This window comes from Lissotriton vulgaris, chromosome 1_2 (genome assembly GCF_964263255.1).
Source record: "Lissotriton vulgaris chromosome 1_2, aLisVul1.2, whole genome shotgun sequence".
NCBI classification, from domain to species: Eukaryota; Metazoa; Chordata; class Amphibia; order Caudata; family Salamandridae; genus Lissotriton; species Lissotriton vulgaris.
The window spans coordinates 324,352,227-324,379,492 of NC_141686.1; the positions used below are offsets into that span (position 1 = coordinate 324,352,227).

General features: G+C 46.7%; 1 protein-coding gene across 1 annotated transcript in view; it reads left to right on the top strand.

Moving 5' to 3' along the window:
• The first annotated feature begins 21,798 nt into the window (after positions 1–21,798).
• LOC147736631 (glutathione S-transferase P-like) overlaps positions 21,799–27,266 on the top strand; it is a 166,423-nt gene continuing 160,955 nt past the window's right edge. Inside the window, exon 1 of the mRNA XM_086953395.1 lies at positions 21,799–21,880. Within this exon, the coding sequence (XP_086809521.1) occupies position 21,880 (1 nt within the window). The 5' untranslated portion in view covers positions 21,799–21,879. The remainder of the gene's footprint in view (positions 21,881–27,266) is intronic.

The window sequence follows — 27,266 nt, forward strand, 5'->3', positions numbered from 1 at the left end:
GGCTTGGACGCAGTTGGGGGAGCGGCCGGGGTTAAGGGCTAGGATGGTGGTGGCATCGTAGGTAATGAAGGAGGGCTGGGCAATGCGAGGGCCAGGGGGTCTGGCGCTGGGCGCGGTCCAGGCGCGGACGGGCGTAGACGGGCTTACCTTAGGCGCACCTTCGGCGTGGCCGTAGCGCGTGGACGCTGCGCGTGGAACCATCTGACTAACATAGGTGGTGGAGGGGGCGGAGCGTCCGCTGGAGGCGGGGACGTGGAGGCGGGCCAGGGGAAAAGCACAACAACAAGATGGTGGGGGGGCTGGAAAGTGAAACCGGGAGGGCGCAATGCGAAGCCTGGTAATGTCGAATGCACAGAAGTACCAGCGTGCTCACACAGAGAATCCCGGTAAGAGCGCTTACAATTTAAAAACAAGCTGTCTACAATGAATGCACTTAAAGGTTAAAAAGCGCTGCCAAAACTACATGCACATACAAGTTAAAAAGCGCTGCCTCTAAATAATGCACAGAACGAATTGAGCAGGTCAGATCAACGATACCAGACTCTGCAGGCGAGTCACAGGCAAAACCAGATTCAGCTGTGGGCTGTGGACGCTGCACTGGGCTGGGAGCAGGGAGCGAGGGGAGCGGCCGTTCAGGACGAGTGAGGTTGATTATTTATCTGGATGACGTCTTGATCATGGCGCAGAAATAGTCCTACTCCATTTATCCTGGACAATCCAACTCCTGCAGGACTTGAGCTTCATTATCAACTCGCACAAGTCGTTTCTCATTCCTTCTCAATTGATGGATTCCTGGGCTTCCAGGTGGACTCAGTGCTGACACAACTTTTACTACCTCTGAAAAAGAGAATTTCAATCAAGAAGGAATTGAGGTGGGCCCTTGCCTCTCAGACTATATCCTTGAGGATATTAGCTTGCCTAGTAGGCCTGTTAGCCTCGTCTATCCAGGCGATTTTTTCGGGTCCACTGCATTACCGGGCCCGACAACGACTGAAGATCATGCACTTGCGCATGGGTCTGAGTTATTCATAGCACATTCTCCTTTCCTCGGAAGCCAGGATGGAAATTTATTGGTGGTTGAAGCACATGGATGCCTGGAATGGCAAGGCCATTTTTGATTTGATTCTAGAAGTAGTGATAGAATCGGACACCAGTCGTTGGGGCTGATGAGGCTGGTGCGGGTCATTTGAGGCGGGAGGCAGACGGTCTACGGAGGAATTGAAATTGAACATAAATTGTCCGGAACTGTTGGCGGGATCGTTTGTGATCCAGACCCTTTACCCACAGAAGATGTGCTGTTGTATTCTGCTTCAGATGGACAATGTCTGGGCAGTTTGCTACATCAACGGGTTGGGGGGCACGATGTCTCGGCTATTGGCAGAGATAGTCAAATATTTCTGGCACTATTGCCTGCAACATCAGATCACGGTCACTGCGGAACATATTCCGGGCAGCTCCAATATAGTGGCAGATTAGAACTCCTGCTTTCTTTGGAATTCCAGCGACTGGAGACTGCATACCAGATTTTTTTAACAACTGGATCTGAAATGAGGTCCATGCACAATAGATCTCTTTGCATCCAAGTTAAACACTTAGTTGCCTCAGTTTTACAGTTGGAGGACCGGACCCTCAGGCACTCAATTCGAACGCATTCCTTCAATCTTGGACGATGGGCATGCTATATGTCTTTCCCCCGTTTGTCATGATACAGAGAGTGCTAGCATAGGTCAGCAGACAGGGAGCGCGGTTAATATTAATTACTCCTTAATGGAAGGCACAATCATGGTTCCAGGTGATGTTAGCTCTGTGCTGCGCTCCCCCAGTACGTTTGCTATTGTTCCCAGGAATTCTAAAGGACCTGATGGGTCGTCCGCATCCGTTAGGGATGCAAGGTCAGTTTTCCATCATTGTGTGAAGACTTTCCGGAGATGCTGGCAGGTGCCAGGAGTTTCGCAGGACGCATTTTTGTCCTGTCGCAATCTTGGGCTCCCACTACGCACAAAGGCTATGAGTCAGCTTGGCGTAGATGGGTTTGTTGGTGGTGAAGTAGTGTGGCTCACTGGTTAGAGGCGGCAGACCCGAGAGCAGAGGACGGCCCGGGACCAGGGTTCGATTCCCGGCGCGGTAGGTTTCTGGACCAGGGTCAGCGGACTCGATAATTCTCTCGCCTCGGTGCCCACTCTGATCAGCGATCACACTCGGCAACTCTGGGCATTAGCTTGCCTCATCTTCACTAACGGCCCCACCAGACCGCCGGGGATGCCTGGTCTCACCCTGGAGATACCCATTAAGGGACCATCTCTCAGGGAAGCCAGGAAGGGTTTCGCAGCGGTCGAAGTGCCTTGGGACCCTACGGGTAAGTAGTGCGCTACATAAATGCCAATACACATACATTCCTAACAACAGGTGGATCCCGTGGTCTTCAGTATTCATATGATAGTGAATTTTCTTTCTGATATCAGCAGTCAAGGAATGGCATATAGGACAGTCAATAATTTCTGTTTGACTGTGTCGGTGGGGCATCCCCATGTTAAAGGGAAACCAGTTGGGGAACATCCGTTGATAGTCAACTATTGAGAGGCATTCGATTGGTAAAACCATCGAAACCCAGATTTGCTACCCTTTGGGATGTAGATGTAGTGCTTCGTTTTATCCGAAGTTGGCCAGCAAATGAGCGCCAAACAGTTGCCAGCAAAGCCTCATTTCCTGTAGATGAGTTTCGGACGTACGGGCCTTGGACTCGGCATGTAGAGTATTTACTCTTTCTGGGGTTTCCTTCCTTCACTAATTATAAACGGACTAAGACAAATTCAAAATGTGCGACTTACCCTGCTTTTCCGCATCATATTAAACTATGTGTAGTCCAGAGTTTAAAATGTTTCCTGGATTGTACTCGTGAATTTAGAAATGATGTTTCAGACCAATTGTTAATTTCCCTTTAGGAATCTTGTCGCCTAGTCTCTTCATCGACATTGGCCAGATGGGTCTATGGTTATTGGGGAGGCCGGTATTGAAGTCTCTGTTTTTGGGGCCCACTCAGTGAGAGGGGCTATGGCATCTAAGGCCTTCATGACTGGTTCTTGTTTGGAGGACATTATGACTGCGGCGGATTGGTCATCTGATTCCACGTTTATGACATTCTATCATAAACCTATTGTGGATGCGGCATCACATGTTGTGGATACACTTTAAACTAGCATAGTCAGAAGCCTCAGTTTCCTGACATAGAATAACACAATTTTTAGCTTCTGGATCAAGAATTTTCAATTATATTAAGGACAGGGAGGCGAAGATTATCCCACCCTATTTGAAGTTATGAGGAAATATTGAATATTTGAGGATTCATTTTATGGTCAATGACTGTTATTATTTATTGTGTTTTTTTACAGATACCCACACATTATGGATGTAATATTTGAGACTTGGGATGTTATGGCTTTGGTTTCTTTTCTGATGGGGAGAGCAAGACGGCCTGTAGGATGTTTTTAAGCTGGAGATTTGGCTCCGAAACAATCTAAGATTTCTTCTGTTGGAGGTGATTGTGATGACGAACGGTGGAACGACCCGAAGTTCGAAATTAAATATTCCTGTTGGACTGTTTGTAAAGAAAGAGGACGATCACTGTGAGAACTGCGTTATATGCCTAAAGGGGCGTGAGGATTGGTGGAGACATGGCATGCTATGCCTATTGGGTTATGTAGTTCACAGTTTTTATTGGCTGCTATGAATGTCTGTAAAGTAAAGAGAAGCATAATCCTCGCCTCTGTGTCCTTCATAGAATTGAAAATTCTTGACCAGTAAGCTAGAATTTTATTATTCTTTGTGACGACATTAAGGGTGATTAATTTCAGCTGCTTGCCTTGAAGACTTTCCAAAGGCCAAGAAAGAAGATTTGGAGCCGCATTAATTTTTTCCTTTGGATTTTCAATCTTTCTAGAAGAGAGTTCACAAAATTCACCATTGGATTTATGAGTTTTCAGTTGCTTGACTTGACTTCAGCAAGGTGGATTTTGAAGACTTGGAACAGAGTTATTTAGGAGGTGGAGATGTGGTAATGTGATGCAAAAAATAACTTTGAAAGCTTTGTTTTCTTTTTTGAATGGAAACATTCTGCAGCATATCCTTTGCTGTGACAATTCTTCACAAGCTTGCATCTTTTTGTTTGAAAGTGACTGCAACCTGGGACGAGTTTAATTTCCCGTATGATCATTTTGAATGCCTGGCAAGTCACTGAACTGTATTTTATGTTGGGCATATAAATCACAATTTCATGAAAAAAAAGGGAAATCACATATTTTGGACAATAAGCTCCAGAATGCACAACTGGACACAGTCCTCCTCACCAAGTCACATGTGCTTCACTTGCGCTTTGTGTGAAGTGTGGGTTTCTACCATCCCTATAAATTCACTGACGTCAGACTGATGGCAGCGCCTCCATTCTTGAACCTGTTCCCGACCACTGGTGGGCCCAACGGCAATCTTAGAATGGGAAGTGTCGGTCTAGTTTCATTGCCGGCCATCTTGGAACGGGGAGTGTCGTCTAGTGTCATTGTCGACCATCTTGGAACGGGGAGTGTCGGTCTAGTGTCATTGTCGGCCATCATGGAACGGGGGAGTGTGGGCCTAGTGTCATTGTCGCCCATCTTGGAATGGGGAGTGTTGGTCTGGTGTCATTGTTCAGTCAATGCACGAACTACACTCGTGCGGCCTGACAGTGCCTTGGATTAATAAGGAACCTTGGTTATGATAATAGCAATTGGTATTACACCGGATAACACATCTGATAGATTATTAAAAGATGTGCATTTATCATACAGAGAGAACTGAATGCAGCAGGAACCCTAGGGGCAGAGTGTCAGGGAGTGTTTATCATAATGTGCATCTAAGCTTTACATTTCCACCCTCAGGATCATTTAGAAAGAGGTTCTGTTGTGTCGGGACCACCCACGTAATAAAGCACCAGAGTCGTCTTGGTTAGAATAGTAGGTTCATTTATAGAGAAAGGGAGAGCCGGCATAAACGGTGTACCAGCCCGCCTTGCATGCACCCTGCTCTACACGTCACTTCCTGTGCGACACCACACATCCTCCTTCTTAATACATTACAAAAGATATCAGAATAATACATCTACGTGCTGAATGCGTATACACATTGGATCAACAAGGGATCAGCAAGTGACTGTTTTATACAACATGCAGAAAGCTGGGCGGAGGAGCAGACTGCGGAAGGGGGGAAAAGGAAGATGTGACTGCCCAAAGGTGAGAAGGGATGAAGGGGGAAAAAGTGGATTACATATCACATTCGCTGTAGTTCCTGGGTAGCACCACTGTCCTGCCAGTGCGGGTAAACGTGAGAGGGACCTGTGGTGCACGTGTTTCCCCAGAGCGGGAATTGCTTTCTTGCGTGCTCCCTTCTGGACCCTTGTCGTGTGAGGTGGTAGCCCCTTGCTTGATGTCTGGATTACCCGTGTCATTGGTTATCAGAGGTGGAGTATGCTGGGTGGAAAAGGGTTGGTTCCTTTCTGCCATGGTACCTGCTTCACCCCCTGTGCCCCTCATCGTACTGTATCTGAGGTGACAGCGCCTTCCTTCCAGCCCGATACTTCTCCACTGTATCCAGTGCTAGTGGTAGTATTATCCGTGTTCCACCCGATGACCTTGTTGCATTTGGCCATTCTGCTGTGCAACCACACTTTGCCATCGCTCAGCAAGGCGGAGCGTGAGTAAAGTTCTCTGATTTGTAGAGGCTTGCTGAACTTGCTGTCTCCTTTCTTCCCTAGATTGCCCAGTTTTACCATACCCAGTCACCCGTTGCCAGGGAGACCTCTTGTACTCTATTCCTCCTATCATAGTTGGTTTTATAGGTTTTCTGTGCTTTCTCTGAATTGCTTCTGACTACCGCTGGTGACCATTTGCTTTGCAGTTGCAGGTTCATCAAAATGTGGTAGTCTCTGGTGAATGGTTCCCTTCCTCTGAGGATTTTGAGGATTTTGAATGGGCTGTATCCTGTCAGGGTGGGTGTAATTCGATAAACCCACACGTGTTCCGTGTTCTTGATTTCCGTTTCCCAGTTCTTGCCTGCGCTAATGGTCGCTTGAACGGAACCCATAATCACTCTATTAAATCGTTCCAATAGACTATTTCCAGCGGGTTGATACACTGGAGTGTGTTTTGCCTTGATACCATTCTTCCCGAGGAAGGCCGTCCACTTCTTCAAAGTGAACTGGGGACCATTGTCACTTGTAATCACTCTTAGAATGCCTTCCCTTAAGAACGCATTGGTGAGAAAGGAAATGAACGCATATGTGTCCACCTTCTCGCAGACTTCTACCTCCAGCCACTTGGAGTATCTGTCAACCAGGATGATCACATATTTGAGTGTACCCCAAGAATCCAGTACAGGGCCCAGAATGTCGACTGACAATTGCTCCCAAGGGTTTTTGGGTGTGTGGAACTCACCGATGGGATGGGAGGACGTAGCTTGGTCAGTGATTTGTCTGTGTTGGCACAATGCTCACAAGCTCTGATATTGCGCTCCATTGAGGTGTCGCTGGCTGGCCACCAGTTCAACTGTTTCACTCTCTTCTTTAATTTCACAATACCCCGGTGGCCTTCGTGCGTCATGCTGAGGATGCGGTCCACTAACTCTCATGGGGGGCAACTCTGCCACCTCTCAACAAAAAGATGGGTTCATCGCTGACGGACAGTTCGTTGCGTACCTCCCAATATTTTCTAAGGTCGTCTCTCATGTGTCTCTTCTCGGGCCATCCATGTGTAACACACAGTTTCACTTGCGATAGTACTGAATCTTTGTAGTAGGCCGTCTCCCAATCCTGACCGCTGATGATGTCCGCTTCGTCTGTCATGAATGCCAAATTGTATTCATCCATTTCACTGTGGATTGGGGCCCCCTCCCAGGCCGCAGAATGGCTAAGATAATCCGCCACCTTGTTCCTGTGTCCTGCCAGGTATTCTACGTCATAGACAAAATCCAAGAATCTGAGTGTCATCTTAGCGATGCGTGGAGTAGTCGTGGCATTGCCACTGGACGAGAGAACCTTTAGCAACGGTTTGTGGTTCATCCTGAGTGTGAACCGGGAACCCCAGAGGTATTGACAACATTTTTACCTTGGCCCAAATGGACGCCAGCATTTCTTTTTCAATGACGCTGAATTTCTCCTTGTTGGGGGCGAGGGAACGTGAGGCAAATCCTATGGCGGTGGTAGTTTTCGTGCTGTTCGCGGAGCGTTGGGACAGGATCGGGTCAACATCTACATGGCCCCCCTCGCACAAGTGGCCCGCCATCACGACCTCCACATCATCTCCTACGCCAAAGACACCCAGCTCATCCTCTCCCTCACCAAGGACCCGCACACAGCCAAAACTAACCTCCACGAAGGAATGAAGGACGTCGCCGAATGGATGAGGAGCAGCCGTCTGAAACTGAACTCGGACAAGACAGAGATCCTCATCCTCGGACCCACCCCCTCCGCCTGGGATGACTCGTGGTGGCCAACCACGCTGGAAGCAGCACCGACAACGACCGACCACATATGCAACCTAGGATTCATCCTCAACTCCTCCCTCTCCATGTCTAAACAGGTCAACGCCGTCTCCTCCTCCTGCTACAACACCGTCTGAATGCTTCACGGGATCTGCAAGTGGATCCCGAATGAAACAAGAAGAACGGTGACACAGGCCCTCGTCAGCAGCAGACTAGACTACGGCAACGCACTCTACGCAGGTATCCCGGCCAAACACATGCGCCTACTCCAACATATCCAAAACACCTCCGTCCGACTAATCCTCAACGTGCCCTGCCGCAGCCACATCACCCCCCACCTGAGAGACCTACACTGGCTCCTCATCGACAAAAGGATCACATTCAAGCTCCTCACCCATGCACACAAAGCACTCCACAACGCCGGACCAGCCTACCTGAACAGCAGACTCAGCTTCTATACACCCATCCGCCAGCTCCGCTCTGCCAGCCTAGCCCTCGCCACCATCCCCCGCATCCAACGAAAGTCCTCCGGTGGCAGATCTTTCTCCTACCTCGCCGCCAAGACCTGGAACACCCTCCTGACCCACCTGCGGCAGACCCAAGACCTGTTCACCTTCAGAAGACTCACCTAGACCTGGCTCTTCGAGCAGTAGAAGCACCCCCCCCCTCCGCACCTTGAGACCCTCACAGGTGTGTGGCACGCTTTACAAGGACTATGATTGATTGATTGATTGATTGATTGATTGATTGATTGACCACCTCTAAATCTCTGTTGCTGGCATCTGTTGTAAATATGATGGGAGCTGAGTCGTCAAAGCCGTGTAGGGGAATGGCATTGCAAATGTCTTTCTTGATGCTCTCAAATTCCGTATCAGACTCCGACATCCAGCTGAACTTGTTCTTGTCCTTCAATAGTTGGTGCATGCTACCACTTTTCGCTGCAAAGTTTCTGACTAACTTGCTGTAAAATTCAGCAAATCACAGAAAGAAGCGGATCTCATCCTTGTTACGTGGCGTGGGTGCTGACATGATGGCTTCTACGTTCGCCTTCTTGGGAGAGATCCGTTTGTTGCTGATCTCGTGCCCTAAGTATGTGACGGTGTGGAGGCCAAATCTGCACTTCTCCAGTTCCGCGTGAGACCATTTGCTGCCAATTTCCGTAGCACTGTTCTCAGTTTGTCTTCGTGCTCTGCTTTGTTCTAACCCATGACAAGTATGTCATCCTGGAAATATAAGACACCGCTGAGAACCTTGAATAACCTGTGCATACGTTTTTGAAATATGGCCGCGGCGGATGCTAGGTCCAATGGCATATTCCAAAATCTGTAGCAGCCGAATGAGGTGACGAAGGAGATCAGCTTCCTGCTTGAGGGGTGAAGCGATATTTGGTTCTCCGCCGCTGTGACGTCAATCGCAGAAAAACATTGGATTCCCTTGGTCTGCGCTAACAGTGTGTTGATTCGTGGCAGTGGGAATTTGTCCACAACTATGTTTTTGTTCAATTCTCTGAGGTTATACAGAGGCATACCTTGACACCTGTTTTCCATGCTAGGACCAGGGGCGCCATCCACTCTGCACTCTCGATGGACTCTATGATGCTGTTGTCTTCCAGATGCTGCAATTCCAGCTGCACTGCTTTTCCACAGTTGAAGGGAATATTCCGGACTTTATGGCTGACTGGCACTGTGCCATCTTTTAGCAGTATCTTGTGCTTGAATTTGGATAGTTTCCCTATGGTCCTGCCGAAGACTTTGGGAAATTCTTTTTGCCACTGGGATACTTCAGACAGGGATAGGTCACTCGTCATGAGTACTTGTGTTTCTCCACTGGGATTGAGTTGGATGCCTAAGGCCCCTTGATCGGACCACCCCAGGACAGAAGGCCCCTTTTCAGCATCATACAATTTGCCCATTGTTTCTCTCCCCTTGAAGTGGAACTTAAGTCATCTGAACCCGACCATGGGGATTTTCTCTCCCGTGAAGGTGACTGGGTGTACGTCGGTGCGGTGAGGTGCCTCCCTACTGTGGTGGCAAAGTCCCTGTCCCAGATATCTCTTTGGATTATATTGTACGGGGACCTTGAATCTGCTACCATAGAAATCTGCACCCCCACCCAATGGTCACCATGCAGGAGGATTTTTTTCCAGCTGTTACAATCAATGCCCATAACATGGTCCTCGATACAGAGAATACAATTTTCGTCCCCACCTTGCCCATCTTCCACATCCAATTCAGACATGACACATTTAACAGTAGAGTTGCCGGGTTTTCGTCTACAGACCTTACCGAAGTGTACCACCAGCCCACAAAATGAACATTTTACATGAAAGGCAGGGCATCTTTTATCCTGTGCCTTGTGAGACTGACTACCGCATCTATAGCAACTTCCTTTTTTGTCACTGGGATGTCTAATGGTCCCGGCTTGCTTGTGCATGGGTTTTCTACTCTGGTTCTGCCCAGTACTGTGGGTGGGCTTGTCACTGGAACTTTGTTTGTCGCTCACTTTGCACACTGTGGGCTTACTGTCATTCTTCTTCTTAGCTGCAAAAGCATGGAGTTTGGACAGTTCAGCCCTTTTGACGATCGCTATGACATTATTAAGGGGTTCTTCCCCGCGAACCCATAATTTCTCCTTTACGCTAGTGTGCACTGATCTCGCACAAATTTGTCGTAGAAGTGGCCAAATTTACAATTCACTGCCAGTTTTTTCAACGCTGCTACATAGTCTTCTACAGTTTCTGTGTCGATTTTGTTTCAGCGATTTTCTTTTAATCTCTCTATGGCCGTGCAAATAACTGGTTGATAATGGCAATACAAGTTATCTAGGACATGCTGGAACACATCTGTGTCCTCCGCATCTCTTGTTTTCTATACCATACCTTCGTAGACCCTCAACTGCTCCGGACCTAGATTGTGTAGTAGAATTCTCTTCTTGCTTTTGCTAGAGAAATCCACCTCCCCTTCATCCTCCAGGGCAGACAAGTAGTTGAGGAAGTAACACTTCCAGTCGGCTGGCTCCCCTGGCTTTGAGAGGAAGGGGACTGGGTTGGTCAGGGGGAAGGTTTGTGCGCACATCCTGCTTGAACAGCAACAGTGGATAGGTGGAAACAGCAGGGGGTACTATTTATGCAGCTCCTGTACCCCCTGGAATGCTTGTACTAGGAGCGATGAGGCATGCATAGCGCCGCAGGGATAAGAGCTCTGGACATGCAGTAGGGACAGTCTGTAGGTCAGCAACCAATAGGGTGGCTGCTGTGGACACGTGTTTTTGTGCTGCCCGGTGGCTCACTGATGGCCTGGTATGCTGGGGTGCTTGACGGGCCGAATGTGCGTACACCTCAAGCGCGTGTGAGCTGACCGCCGACATGTGGTGTGCCTTATCCAGCATGGGGAAGGATGAGCACTTCAATTAGCTGGGAGCATTCACCAAGGAATAACTGCGTGAACGCGGTCCCACCTGAAGGAGCTGATGCTTATGAACGGCCACTATTTGCAGTGGTGCTGCTGCTCTCCCTCTCTGACTGACCTTGGTGGCAGTGACCGTGGCAGAACTTGCTTTTCGCCGCGATCCGCCGGCACGGTGCTGGTCACAGGCTTCCGGTGCATTATGGGCTGAACACGGAGGTTCGTCCGACTCGTTGCCAGTTTTTTGTGCGGGACCACCCACGTATTAAAGCACGAGAGTCGTCGTGGGCAGAATAGTAGGCTCCTTTTTTGGGAGAGGGACAGCCGGCAGAAACGGTATACCAGCCCGCCTTGCATGCACCCTGTTCTACATGTCACTTCCTGTTTCCCCCCTCCCCTCCCCCCGGGCTCCACCAGAAGTGACGTGGGGTTAGAACATCTAGAGTGCGACACAACACCACAGGTTCCCGCTCCTCTTTACCCCAAGAGAAGGATTCACACCAAGTGGCCTGTGGGCATCTCCAGGCTCACACCGTGGTCTGCCCAGTCTGGTCTGGTGCCAGTTCAGGATTGCAAAGTCGGGCAGCGACCTGCCCATTAGCTTCCTTGTATTCATCTGTCTTCTGGATGCAGGCTGAGGCAGCAGTGTTTCCTGAGGACTCCCGCCTGCCCACCGAGCCTGGTGCAGCCACTCTCACGGCATGTTCTCTGCGGCACTTCCCCTGTCTCGCCCAGAGGATGGGCAGAAAACACAACCAGTGAGCCCTGGAAGCAGAGGTCAGACTGGGTTAATTACAATGCCGCAAAGAACATAAACAGGAGTGCTGCTGTAAGGGTTGAAACCTCTTATTAGTGCATCAGGTGCAGTGGCACCAGACCTATGCATGTGAGGATTTTACTGCACCCAGGGCCGTAAAGTACTACTGAACGGGATGGCAGAAGGGGCCGACTTTAGTGGCCTCTTTTGGGCCACTGGCTGCCTGTTCTCTTTGGGCCCGATTCACAGAATGAACTTAAGACTCAATCCTAAACTTACTACTACTTTTGGCATTCTCAGAATGAACTTACTACTTTTGGTATTCACAGAAGTTAGGATTTTGTCTTAAGTTTGTCTTAAGACAGACTTAAGACAGACTTAAGGCAGACTTAAGACAGACTTAAGACAAAATCCTAACTTCTGTGAATACCAAACATAGTATGTTCATTCTGTGAATGCCAAAAGTAGTAAGTGCATTCTGTGAATACCAAAATAGTAGTAAGTTTAGGAATAAATCTTAAGTTCATTCTGTGAATCGGGCCATTTGGTTTCCATGAATGATGAAACCTGAAGCCCTGAGTGCACCTGGTTTCCAACCTGTTCACCTGGACCAGTGCTATTCTGTTGGGTAGAAACAGTTCAGACTTGTCTCATCTAAAAACAAGCAGCCCTTACTGGTGAGGACTTCAAGATGTCCAGCGGGGGCAGCCTCAGAGGGAATGCTTGTAGCAGAATTGCCAAACTCAGCCCTAAAAATAAGTTTTCAAACATTGGTCAGATTGGAAAATACTCATTAAAACACAGAAAAAAATATGTATTTTTTTAAGAAGGAAAAGTAAATAGAACAATGACTTGAGAATGATGGTATCTAAACTTATTGGCCAGTGAATATGGCCACCTCATATAATATGCAAATCATATTAATGAAGTCAATGATCCTGCCCAGAGCAGAAAATGGATTCCACCCACCCCTGCCGCACACCCCACACTATCTGGGAAGAGCTCCCTGGACACCCACTCTCATACGCCTGTGATGAAACCACCACCACTGTAGCAATCACAGCATCAAAGAGCCGGCCAGGTCATACCACAGACCACTCCTCATTCAGCGGCAGCAGAGCGTGGGGTGCCGCAGGCCACCCACAGTCCGATTTTTATTTTATTTATTTGTATTTAATGCATTTTTATAAAGCGCAGACTTTACCCGAAGGTGTCAGAGCGCCGTACAATAGAACCAGTTCTGTTACATGAGAGAACGGTTACAAAAATGGAACAAACAAAAATATAGCGGGCCATAGAATCAAAACAACACAGGCAAAAGGGACACAATATCAACACAGCAAGCACAGAATGTACAAACAAAAATATAAATATATATGACAAATTTACAATGACTAAAGTACTTCCTGGCAGGGTCTGAGAAGGAGGGAATTAGTTCTGAAAGTGTCTTTGGAATAGAAGAGATTTGAGGTCCACTTTGAAGATCTGGATGGAGGTGATGGCACGGAGCAAAGGAGGAAGCAAGTTCCAGATTCTCACTGCATTACCATAGAATAATTGCGCCATCAATGTTTCCTTTTTGAAGGAGGGGGGCTCAAGCAGGAACTTTTCCGCATTCCGAGAAGGTCTGGAGCCTCCAGACAATTTCAGTTTATTCGCCAGATAGCGAGGGGATGAAGAGTGCAAAGCTTTGTGGGTGATGCACGCCGTTTTGTAAATAGCTCTAGCCTCGATGGGAAGCCATCAGAGAGAAGACAGGATAGGAGTGATGTGGTCACTTCGTTTGGACCCTGAAATGAAGCAAGCTGCAGAATGGAGGACCGATTTGAGGGGGGAGAGGTGAGATTTGGGAAGGCCCGTCAGAAGAGAATTACAATAATCGAATCTAGAGAGAACTAGCAATTGGACCAAGGTTTTTAGGTCATTCTCCGGGAAGAACTGATAACGTGCGCTCTTGGCAATGGAGTTGATGTGTGAGATTAGGTTGAGTCTTTTGTCGAGTATGACACCTAAGGATTTAGCGCAGTCAACAATGACGGGTTTACTATTGAGTAATTTCAACTGATCCATCCAGGATTGAACATTAGGCGGAGAGAGAGAACTAGATAAGAGGAGGAATTCCGTTTTGGTGGGATTGAGAATGAGTTGGTGAACTAACATTCAGTTGTGAATAGACTTGAGAGTAGAGTTGAGTAGTGAGAGATCATGAGAAAGAAGACACCTTCTGGTAGATTTGGGTGTCATCCGCATAGAGATGGTAGAGGATTCCAGATTTGCTTAGGAGATTCCCGAATGGTTCCAGATAGAGATTAAACAGAGTGGGAGCAAGGATAGAACCTTGAGGGATGCCTTGACCAACCATCAGTGGAGACGAGAGACTGTTCGCAATCTGTCTAAGAGGAATGAGGCAAACAATTTGAGTACTGAGCCTTCCAAGCCCATTCTCTGTTGAAGAGTAGGAAGGAGGGTGTTCTGATTAACAGTGTCAAAGGCTGCAGAGAGGTCAAGAAGAATCAGAAGGCACGATTCCCCCGAATCGAGTATATGCAGCCCATCATCGATCACTCGCAGCAGGGCTGTTTCAGTGCTGCAATTTTGAATAAAGCCAGACTGGAACATGTCAAGGAGATTATTGTCCATAATGTGTTGGGAAAGTTGTTTTGCAACACATTTTTCTGCGATCTTTGAAAGAAAAGGGAGATTGGTGATGGGGCGGAGGTTATTGAGATCATTTGCATCTGCAGAGGGTTTTTTTTAGAAGTGGGGTAACGTGTCCTGTTTTGAGGACAACTGGTAGGGATCCTTGACTGAGGAAGAGGTTAACTAGCCTGGTCTAATAGGAGAGAGTGTTGGTATACAAATAAATGGTGTTGACACTGGGTATTGGGTCAGAAAAATGGTTGGAGGGTTTGGTTTCGAGGATGCCTTTGAGGAGATCATCCTCAGAGATGGCGGCAAAGTTCTGCCAAGTGACTAAAGATTTTCGCTCCTCAATGGGGTTGGGGTGGGTGACCTGTTCCACCAGAGAATTTACCTTTTGATCAAAGAATGTAGCGAACTCAGTTGCTTTCTTTGAAGCATCCTCAGGTTTGATGGTTTGGGGAGAACAATTTGGGTTTTTGATGAGGTCGAAAAGTTTTTTGGGTCTGTTTTTAGCTGAATCGAGGAGGGATCTGAAATGTGATGTTTTTTCCTGGAAGGTATGCTTGTGGTATTTGGATCTTGCTGAACGCAAAAGAGAGAGGTTGGAGGTGGATGGAGATTGTCTCCAATGCTTCTCCAAGATTCAAAGGTCTTTCCTTTCGTCATAGAGAGCTTTATTGAACCAAGAAGCTGATTGGGTGGGTCTTTTCCTTTTAAGCTTTGGAGTGGAGCAACCTTGTCGATTTCGACTGCAAGGATTGAGAGGCAATGGGGCGTGAGATCGTTGACATCAGTATTGGGGTCTAGACTAGGAAGTGAAGAATAGCAGAATCACATAGAGACCCAAGATCAATGTTTTTTGTGTTGCAGAACCGAGTAGGGGAAACAACCTTTACAATGCAACTTTTACAACGCACTACCATTACATCGAAACGTTTACAACGCAACATCCATTACAACGCATACCATTACAACGCAACCATTACAACGCATGACACTACAACGCATACCATTACAACGCATACCATTACAACGGTAAACAGACATAATATCGAGTCCAAAATATCGATTGGACAAAATATCGAGTAAAAAATATAGACTGGACAAAATATAGACTAGACAAAATATAGACAACAAAAATATCGACTAATATCGACTAGAATAGCCAAAATATCGAATCAAAAATATAGACTAGACATAATATAGACTAGAAAAAATATAGACAACAAAAATATCGAAAATAAGGTAAGTTATTAATATTTAATAATATGTGAGTAATATAAATCTGTAGCGGGTTGTGGGTTTATAGGGGAATAGGGTGGGAAGTAATTTAATTATAATTAATTAATTAATTATGTAAATTTAATCTAATTGTTAATTAAATAATATTTGGTAAATAATTAAAAAATAATAGTTAATTAATTAAAAATTATTAATTGATAAATAATTAATTTTTATTACTTTATTTTCTGTAGCGGGTTGTGTGTTTATAGGGTTCAGGGTCAGTTTTCAGCTTTTGGGTAAAGGGGTATTTTTAGGGTTCAGGGTCAGTTTTCAGTTCTTGGGTAAAGGGGTATTTTTAGGGTTCAGGGTCAGTTTTCAGTTTTTGGGTAAAGGAGTATTTTTAGGGTTCAGGGTCAGTTTTCAGTTTTTGGGTAAAGGGGTATTTTTAGGGTTCAGGGTCAGTTTTGGGTTTTTGGGTAAAGGGGTATTTTTAGGGTTCAGGGTCAGTTTTCAGTTTTTGGGTAAAGGGGTATTTTTAGGGTTCAGGGTCAGTTTTCAGTTTTTGGGTAAAGGGGTATTTTTAGGGTTCAGGGTCAGTTTTCAGTTTTTGGGTAAAGGGGTATTTTTAGGGTTTAGGGTCAGTTTTCAGTTTTTGGGTAAAGGGGTATTTTTAGGGTTGTAAATGTATATGTAAATGTATTTGAGCTTATATAGCGCACAGCTACCCGCAGTGGGTTTCCCGGCGCTTGCTTAGGGAACCCGTCCTGATATTCCCCTGTGTGATAGCCCCAGCAGGGTATCCACAAGGTGAAAGTCAGGCATCCCGCCGCGAGGGGCCGTTGTGGAGATTAAGCAAGCTATTGCCCAGAGTCGCAGAGTGTGAACCCGTGAGTCGAGAAGGCACCGGAGCGAGAATTATCGAGTCCATGGAATTTTTAGCCCAAGACCCACCGAGGGGGGGAATTGAACCCTGGTCCAGGACCGATCTCAGCTTCCGGGTCTGCCGCCTCTAACCCCTGAGCCACACTTCTCCACTTTCAGGGTCAGTTTTCAGTTTTTGGGTAAAGGGGTATTTTTAGGGTTCAGGGTCAGTTTTGGGTTTTTTGGTAAAGGGGTATTTTTAGGGTTCAAGGTCAGTTTTGGGTTTTTGGGGTACAGGGATATTTTTAGGGTTCAGGGTCAGTTTTGAGTTTTTGGGGTACAGGCGTACGCTTTCTCTACTGTAGCACCCACTGGAGTGGGAATAGTAATTTTTACCCCTACGCTATCCAACGATCTCTGTAATGTAGCACCCACTGGAGTGGTTACATTAAATTTAAACCTTTTGCTATGCCACGGTAAATATATTCTATATGTTTTATTAATAACATGTATTAATATATATATGTATTATTATTATTAATTTTTTAATTTACATTAATTATGTAATAATGTTACATGTATTTAATAATTTTAACAATGTTTTTATTAAATATATGTATTATTATAATAGTTTTAACTTATTTTAAAGACATTAAAAAATTGATATTTTGACAGTCTATATTTTTAACACTCGATATTTTAAAGTCGATATTTTTGTACTTACCTTAGTGAAGATAGAAAGTCGATATTATGTCCCTCGATATTTTGTCATCGATATTTTGGGAACTCGATATTTTGGTAGTAGATATTATTTCAGTGATCCCATTACAACGCATACCATTACAACACATACCATTACAACGCATACCATTACAACGGATAGTGTAAGTACCCTTACACTATCCAACACTACTGTTGCACCCCCTGGAGTTAGAATAGTAATATCTACCCCTACACTATCCAACACTTACCCTACTGCTGCACCCCATGGAGTTAGAATAGTAATTTTTACACCTACACTATCAAACACTTACCCTACTGTTGCACCCCCTGGAGTTAGAATAGTAATTTTTACCCTTACACTATCCAACACTTACCCTACTGTGCACCCCCTGGAGTTAGAATAGTAATTTTTACCCCTACACTATCCAATACTTACCATATATGCTATGTAATGGTATGCGTTGTAATGGTATGCGTTGTAAAGGTAGTATGAGTAGTAATGGAATGCGTTGTAATGGTAGTTTTGTGAAATGCGTTGTAATGGCATGCGTTGTAATGGAATGCGTTGTAATGGGCGTTGCGTTGTAAAAGTTTTGTTGTAATGGCATGCATTGTAAAAGTATGCGTTGTAGTGACATACATCCCCAAGTAGAGACTCTTTTAGGTTGGCCGAGAATTATGATGTGCGAGAGGTGAAAACAGAAGGGAATGAGGAAATGGTCTGCCCAGTCTACACGGATGGGGGAGCAGTGGTAAGCTGGTCTGATTTAGAAATAACAAGGTCCAGAATTGAGCCCTTGGCGTGTGTAGTTTCCAAGCAGTGTTGGACAAGATCGTTAGCTGAGAGAAATGTTACAAGCTTGTAGGCAGCCGAGTCTTCCATGGAGCCCCAGTGGAGATTGAAATCACCTAGGAAGATCTGCTTGTCGCTTTGTGAATATTGGTCACTAATGAAGTCGATGAATTCCTCCAAGAAGGAAGAGCAATTACCAGGCGGGTGGTAGATGGCATGGAACCTGAAGACTTGGAGTTCTAGGGAGAGGCATTCAAAGGTGCAAAAGAGGATGGTGGGAGAGGCTTTGATTTGGAGGGAGTTTCTGAAGATAATCGCAACACCTCCACCGATCTTGTCTGTTCTGTCGTTTCTGAGGATAGAGTAGTCAGTAGGTATCAAAAGATCAAATGAAGTGTGAGAGGAGTCGTTACACCAGGTCTCAGTGAGAAAGAGCAGTCGAGATTGTGGTGGGTGATGGTGTCGGAGATTTCCAGTTTGCGTTTGGTTGCAGATCTGCAGTTATGGAGTGTAGCTCTGATGGAACTGTTTTGGTGATGTTAGTGTCAGGACTGATAAGGGGGTTAGGGATTAGATTCTTGAATGAGGGTGCCCCTTGAGGGGGAGGCTGGTGAGTTCTGACGGAAGAGATGGTCTGAATGGTAAATTCAGTAGAATTGTTAGGAGAGGCGAGTGGAGGGGAATTGACGTTGGTAGTCTTGTAGCTAGCCAGTAAGTTGGTGATGTCTGTGGAGGACAGACTGTGGGTGGCTTTATTGTGGCGCGGGAGGGAAGGAGGACAGGGGGAAGTTGGGGACCGGGGAGAGTGTTGAGGTGTGAGGGTCGAAGGTGGGGGAGGAAGTGAAGTAGGCGAAGGAGGACAGTGGGCTGTGGGGGACTGGGGAGAAAGATGTGATGCAAGGGTCTGAGGGGGGGAAGATGGTGATAGAAAGGAGTGGATGGAGTTACAGTGATATTTTTACTGGTGTTGAGCAGAGGTGAAGAATAGAGAACATAAAACAGGTCTTGGCAATCTGAGAGTTATTGGCGTGTCCAATGTTAATGTCTTTTAGCCATGTTGAATGGCTGCACATCTGCTGTTCAGCATGGCTGAAAGGGAAGCAAAAAGCATGAAGCCTGAACCTGTAAACATGTAGGATGGCTGTAGGTGTAAGCATGTGCATTAACTGTGTGCTTAATAATTTTTTTAGTGCACAATTGTTACAACAAATAAAAAGTTAATGCCTATTTTAGTATGCATTCCAGAGTATTCAGCAAGAAACCACCTTTTCTGTAGTTTTATACAGCGCAAACCACCCGAAGGTATCGGAGCACCGTCTTTAACCAGTAAGACGTCAGTGGAACCCCTGCAATCTGCAAACTCCAGCGCCGAGACACCGAAAGGTATTTGCGCGCTTTCGAAACTTAAAAAATAAATAAATAAATAAATAAACTGTACACGAGCGCCAGTTTCATTCACTCATTTTTATGAATTGAGAAAGTGATTAGCCCAAAATCACAGGATGTTGAGCCGACTTGAGACTCAAACCAAGATCACCAGCTTGAAAGTCAGCCAATCAAGCAGTCACGCCATGTCCTTCCCCTGTGCTTATAAAAGTAAGCATAGGGGAACAGTAAAGAGGAAAACTAGGTGGCAAGCTTTTCCAATGCACACACTTGCAAACAAGATTTACAGGCCTGTGTATGGAAACCGAACTTTCAGAAGAATACTGAAAGAGGCTACTGCAAATGGAGCACGAAGCAAGTGAAAACATGAGCGCTCGTGTGAAGTGCTCAAAAACAAAGAACAAAGTAGGTCCTAAAATGGTAATAAAATGGGAGCAGTGGATGGATACTAGTACTTGGTCAATGCTCTCGGGGAGTGCTAAACGCAGGAAGGGGCATGACTTATGCATGCCATGGGCCAATGGGGAGAAAGAATATGAGCGCGACATAGAGCCAGCGAAAGTGAAGCATGTGGGCGGGCTTAAGCCCACATATTGAACACAACAGTCAGTTTGAGACAGAAGAAAAGAAGTGAGATGGTACCAGTGCTGATAATAACAAGGCCTGGCACGTGTGAGTGACAGAGGTAAGCTTACGGGAGCTCTCAACATGTGTGACGTAAGTTTCAAGTGCAGTAATGCAGGCATTAAACAAAAATGTGTTTGTTTATCTCCTGATGCGTGGCCCCTGGAGAGGCTGCCTCACTTTGTCTCTACCTCGCTCCCTTTCACCTTCAGTCTATTTATACCTCCCAATCTCCCACATGCTTCTCCCTCTTCCCTCCAGTCCTATAAACCCCCGCTCTTTTACCTTCAACCACTCCTTCTTATATCTGGTGGCCTTTCCTTCTCACTGTCAGGCCTTACTCCCAGCAGTACTCACCTTTCCCTCTCACTACCTCTCTCTCTATCTCCTGGAGGCTCCTTCTCTCTTCCGCTCCCCCTCTCTCTCCCAGGCTTCTTTCTCTCTCTCTCTCTCTCTCTCTCTCTCTCTCTTGCTCGCTCTCTCTCTCTCCCTTGCTCGCTCTCTCTCTCTCCCTCTCTCTCTTTCTATCCTTGTGTCCCCCTCCTTTCTCTTTCTCTCTCATCTGCTCTCTCTCTCTCTCTTCCATTCACCCCCACACTCTCTCTCTCCTGGCTACCTCTTTCTCATCCTGCCCCCCTCCTTTTTCTCTCTCACTCTCTCTCCCTCTCTGTCCTCCTGTACCCCTCCTTCCTCTTTCTCTCTCACCTGCTCTCCTTCTCTCTTCCATTCACCCCTCTCACCTTTACCTCTCATTGCCTCGCTCTCCTGGAGGCTCCTTTTCTCTTCCGGTCCCCCTCCGTCTCTCTCTAGCTCGCCAAGGCTCCTTCCCTCTCTCTATCTCTTTCTCTCTCACTCTCTCTCTCTCTCTCTCTCTCTCTCTCTCTCTCTCTCTCTCTACCTTTCTTTCTCTTGCTCCCTCTCTCCCCATCTCTCCCTCTTCCCCTCCCCTCTCTCTTTCTCTCCTTGTGTCCCCCTCCTGTCTCTTTCTCTCTCTCCTGCTCTCCCTCTCTCTTCCATTCACCCTCACAAACTCTCTCCTCCTGGCTCCCTCTTTCTCTTCCCTCCTTTCTCTTTACCTCTCAGTCTTCACCGTTGTCTCTCCACCTCTCTCTTTCCATCTCTCTCCCTGTCTTTCTCTCCTGCTCTGCCTCTCTCTTCCAAACCCCCTTACACTCTCTCTTCCTGGCTCCTTCTCCCAGTCCCTCCCTGCCTCCTGCTGGCTTCCTCTCTTTCTCCTGCTGGTTCCCTCTCCATCCCCCTCCTCTCACTCTCTCCCCCCCCCCCCGCTCTGTCTCTCTCTCTATCACTCCCTCTCTCTCCTCTTCCTCCCTCTCTCTCTCTCCACGCTCTGTCTCTCTCTCTCCTGTCTCCTGCAGACTCCCTCTCTCCTGGCTTCCTCTCTCTCTCTCTCCTTCTGTCTCTCTTTCAGTCTTCCCTTCTCCGTCTCTCGCCTGCTCATGTCCTCTCTCTCCCAGTGGTCCTTCTCCTCCTCTATCCCTCTCTCACTCACTATCTCCCTCTCCTGCTGACTCCCTCTCTCTCTCTCTCTCTCTCTCTCCCACTCTGGCTCACTCTTTGTCTTCACAATTGTCACTATTGCCTCATGTAACATAAAGTTTGTTTTTGTAACATGCTCACTTGTAATTTTCTCCTCCTGTATCATTGCTGTTCCTAATGTGAAGCGCTCTGACACGGGTAAAGTCCGCGCTATATAAAAACGCATAAAAAAAAAATAATAAATAAATAAAAACCCTCTTCTCCTGGCTCCCTCTCCCAGTACCCCTCCCTCCTCCTCCTGGGTCCTTCTCTCTTCCAGTCGCCCTCCTTCCCTCTCCTCCTGCTCCCTCCCTCTCTGCATGACTCAGCACCTCCAGGACAGATAAAGTCTGGCTCAGACCCTGAGAGCTGCACTGCACTCTCAGATTGCAGGGACTGGACGGGCCGGAGAGACGAGAACCACAAGTAAGTGCATGGACATCATTTAGGGGCCACCAGAGGTTGCAGCTGTGGCCCCTGCTTGCCCCTTACGACCCCTGACCCTGCCTTTGGGACCACTGGCCTCAGACTAGGCAAAGTTAGTGCCAAGACCACAAGGGCAGCCCCACTTTCCTTTTTTTCTGTCCATGTTTTATTACTTTAATAGGGAATAAAATGTTATCATTCACTATTAGTGTAAAAAAGAATTAGTTTGCAGGAATAGGACCCTCCCCCTTCGCCCGGCAGCTGGTAAAGTAAGCACTTATTGTAAATGCATGCATGCTTGTAGGTGAGAGTGTGTGTATATGTGTGTGTATATGTGTGTGTATATGTAAGCATGAATGTGTGAGTGAAAGTAAAGGTTAAATACAGGGCACAAGTCGGGGGTACACGCGGGTGGACGGTGCCCATTCACTTTTTTCACAGGCTGGACGCCGTCCACCCTGCCAAGAAGTTGGGCCCACAGAAATATGCTGAACTTATCCTGGTGTCATTTGCAAGGGACACATTCAGCAGGGTCTGCACGTTGTTGTCTGCTTGCGATGCTGAGGTATGGTACAGCCACTGAGGATGAAGTGCTTCAGATGCTCGGATGGGAGAGCCACTGAGGATGAAGGGCCCGATTCACAGAACTAACTTAAGCCAAAATACTAAACTTACAACCATTTTGGAATCCACAGAAGGCACTTACTCATTTCGGTATTCACAGAAGTTAAGAGTCCTAACTTTAGGACTCCTAAATGCCTTCTGTAAATACCAAAAGTCTTAACGTTAGGATTTTTCTCAGTTTATGAGTAGTAAAGTTAGAACTCCTAACTTTAGGACTCCTAAGGTGTCCGTGCCTTCCAATTCTTCACATAAATTTCAGTTACAACTGGCCAATCCGAAGATATCACTCGGATACTGCCTTGGTGTGCAGGCAGATCACATACCCCTTGACCCCACATAAACTGTGGATGGGTCCCAAAGAGGTCTATGGCGCATTATTCCCCAAACACCCACCCACTGTTAGTACCCTCCCGCTTCAACCCTCCTCACAGAAGGCACTAACTCATTTCGGTACTCACAGAAGTTAGGAGACCTAACTTTAGAACTCATAAATACCTTCTGTGAATACCAAAAGTCTTAAAGTTAGGATTTTTCTCATTTTAGGAGTAGTAAAGTTAGGACTCCTAACTTCTTGAATACCAAAATGAGTAAGTGCTTTCTGTGAATACCAAAATGGTAGTAAGTTTAGGATTTTGTCTTATGTTAGTTCTGTGAATCGGGCCCATAGTCTTTAACAGACCCATTGGGACCGAGCGAGATGGACGAGCTGCTGTTTGCATGGCATAAAGGCATGCAGCATCCTGCTTATGACCGGGCGACTGTCACTCGTTTTCCATGCCCAGGAGTGATAGAGGATGCTTGAATCAGTATATTCTCCCTGCATCTCAAGGACATTTTTTGTTTTCTGAAAACAAAAATCTTAGCATTAATTATGGCAGCAGCCCATCAAAATGAAGGGCCTTCAGAGGAGTCACTGCAGCGGTGGTTCCGCTGAAGGCTGCTGTTGGAATTGCCAAAAGACATCAATAATCAGAGTTCAGGGAGCCTATCAGGGCTCTGGACCCCGGTGCCACTGCACCTACTCACCAATGGAAGGTACGCCCCTGCTTCAAATAGGGTTTTATGTCCACAAGTAAAGAGCCCTCTCCCCTCTCGCCCCCAACACCCGGCACTACCAGGGTGTGACAGTGGCCACAGAATCAGTCATCCACATACAAACACGTCCTTGCTGGATTGTTGCCTTGGAATACATTCCAACCAAACGGAGCCTGGAGGGTTGATTATTTTGCACAATGCATCATTTATCCAAAGTCATCCAAAAATATAACACTATGAGTCAAAGTTTGCTGGGCGCTCTTATTTTTTTTATCTTACTATAGGGAAACTATTGTTCGCTCATGGGGCTCAGTTCAGCTTTGGTCCCACTCATATATTAAAATGTAATCTTAGCTTCCATTTTTTAATGTCTTTTATTCTTAACTGACTCGAATGTTCGTGCAGTAAGTGGGCCTATCTCTTCCAATGCTTCTGGCTTTATGTTCTCACTCCGGGGCTGATTCACAGAACTAACTTGAGACAAAATCCTAAACTTACTACTTTTGGTATTCACAGAAGTTAGGATTTTGTCTTAAATTTGTCTTAATTCAAACTTAAGGCAGACTAAGACAGATTTAAGACAGACTTAAGACAAACATAAGACAGACTTAAGACAGACTTAAGACAGACTTAAGACAAACTTAAGACAAAATCCTAACTTTAGTCTGTCTTAAGTTTGTCTTAAGTTTGTCTTAAGTTTGTCTTAAGTCTGTCTTAAGTTTGTCTTAAGTCTGTCTTAAGTCTCTCTTAAGTTTGTCTTAAGACAAACTTAAGACAAAATCCTAACTTCTGTGAATACCAAAAGCAGTAAGTTGAGGATTTTGTCTTAAGTTAGTTCTGTGAATCGGGCCCTCTGTGCCTGTGTCCTGCCTGACGGCTTTGACAGGATCAGCTGCATTGCTGCTTCAGAATGTTAACCAAAATGTGGCCATTCTGGCTCGACGTATGTTTTTCAGACGTGGAAACGTCACACACTCTCGGGTATTTCTGTGCGACTGTAAGCTTTAGGAACAATATATAATTACAGCCTAAATAAATATAGAACCTCTATTGACCTTGTGGGCATCTGATGAAAACCTGTTTTACGGGACGCCTCCTTGCAGCTTGCTCCGCGCCCCTACCACGCACATTGAAATAAATCAACAAGCATTGGCATAGCCGAGAGGTCTCGCTTTTAGGACCTTATAAATGTTTAGCCATGCAACACTTGATGTTGTTGCACCAAGGATATTGTGCTGGATAACTAAACACTTATAAGGTCCCAAAGGCGAGACCTATTGGCTATGCCAATGCTTGTTTCAGCTATGCTGCTGCATGGACTCCTCGTGTCTTGGGAAGTGCCCCTCCATTTGCCACGGCCTACGCTGACTTCTTGGCTTTTGTAACAGGTGTACCACGGTCAGGGAGGGCTTCCCTCTGGTCGCCCGCCTTCTCAAGGGGAGTGTGCCCTCTGCCAAATTTGCACCTGAAAAAGGGAGACCTGAGCGCTTTGCTAGGCAACATCCCTGACGCCAGGCCTGAACGAGCTCGCAACGAAGCCGCGCAGACAGCTTTGGTTCTATTCTAATTTGTTACCAGGCTATGAAGGGTTCTAATACTCAGGCCCATCAAGCAGTGGCTTTCATGGGGGAATCGATTAAAAAAGTTCTAGAAGAGGAACTTAGGTCCGCTGTAAGAGAGGTGGTGGACGCCACACTGGCTAAGAGGCCGAGGGACACCCCAGCTGAGGTAAATTATCTTTCCCTCTGAGATGGGGTGTCCCCTTTTACCTCTGAACCCTGTGTTGGGGGAAAGGTTAAGCCACATCTATGGCACAGGTAGCCTTTGCACTACAATAGAGTCTGATGATCCTAGCAGCCAAAAGTAAGGGGCTCCTTGATGGGGCACAAAGAAAAGTTGCCTTTAGTGGCATGTTTGATAAGAGTGACCTTCCTGTCACAAAAAGAGTTTCGAGACAAGTTGAATTCTACTAAGGATCAGAGGTTGCTGGCATCTATGGAGGGGGGGGGCTGGGCACGCGGGCACATAAAATAAAAACATTAGAAAAAGAAGCACCTTCCTTGCATGTCGTTGATCCTGTCCTCTTCTTTCTCCAGTGCAGGGCTGCGAGCACGAACCAACTCCCTTGCCCAATCCTGGCGCAGCTCACATGCAGCATGTGAGCAGCGCCCTGATTGGAGAGAGCGGCCTCACTTGGAGCATGTGAGCAGCGCCCTGATTGGAGAGAGCGGCCTCACTTGGAGCATGTGAGTAGCACCCTGATTGGAGAGAGCGGCCTCACATGGCGCTCCACAGCTTACTGGAGGCCTGCACTTACTCTAAACCCAGCTGTCTTGAGACCGCTGGGCTGAGAGGCTTAAAGTGCGCATGTCTGACTGGCCATCACAAGATGGCTGGCCGGCAAAAGAGACTTGCAGGCTTTAAACAGTGCAAAGGCAGCCCTCTGCCCACCATCCCTCCCTGCTGTCACTCTGCAAGTCCCTCTCCGTCCTGACACTCGGTTCGGGACAGGAAGATGAAAAATAAAATGCAATAAATTCCCCTTTTATTTTTCATTATTAAGAGGGTGCTTTAAGGGTCCTTTAAGCGGGGCCACGCCCCTCAGCTCTGACGCAGAAGCCTTCCCTGGTGAGGATAACAATGATTATGACAACATGGCATGGGATGAGTATATTTCAGATCCACAAGACACGGGTGAGTTGTTGGGTAGCCTATATGAGGACTTGGAGCATTCCTCTAGCTCCAGTGAGATAAAAGACCCCTTCGGGGGAGAGCTGTTCAGCACTGCAATGAGGAAGCGTCTGTGCAGCGCAGAGTGGGGGCCAATGCGTTGGCAAATACTTACGCTACTGGGTTAGGAAGCCTCTTGATATGGAAACCCGCTCTTTGATTCGGACGGAGTGTCCCAGACCCTCTATGGAAGAGAACATTATAACACCCCAAACTTGGAACCAGAGCTGATAACGTTTTTGTTCAAATTTGGGAAATACTGGAGAAAAGGAATTGAAAAACACCTTAAATAATGTCAGGACAAGTTCCTTGATGTCCTGGGTCTGCTTACCTGTATCTTAGATATGGCAGAGGAGGCCAGAGGGAAGTGCGGCAGAGTCAATTTGGATGCGTTGGGAGGTTGAACACAAATTGCCATCTGCATGTTACGTAACACCAATGCGAGCCCAATAACTGAGAGGTGGAAAGCCATACTGATGCAAATGAACCCTAAACTGGCTGATCTGGCCACTATGGAGGGCATGAGAGATTCCAAGGGACTTCTCTTTGGTGAAAGCTTTGTAAAGTCATTGGGAGAATACGTTTTGACTTTCACTGCTTTCAGTAAGGCTCAGACCCGTATGCGAAGAGTATTCGGCTCCGGGCTGTTTTGGATGGGCTGACAGGAGGGCACTGGCTGCCGGCCACGGTGCTTTCAGGTCCCAGTCTTACACAGGAGCCAAGAAATTATGGCAGCTGTGGCAGAGGGTATCGCCGATATACAGACGTCTGCCCTCAGGGACGGAGCAACTCGAGAAACCGCGGGGGGAGATCTCGATCTTCAGGCTCTGGATCACAAGCTGAGATGTGTTGGTTCTTCTCAAGTAAAGGTCGAGGGAAGGTTGAGATTCTTCACCCACAATTGAGAGTACATCACAAGGGACTCCTGGGTTTTAGAAACTGTGCAAGGCTTCAAGATAGATTTTGGGATTAACCAATACAAATCGGACAATTCTTA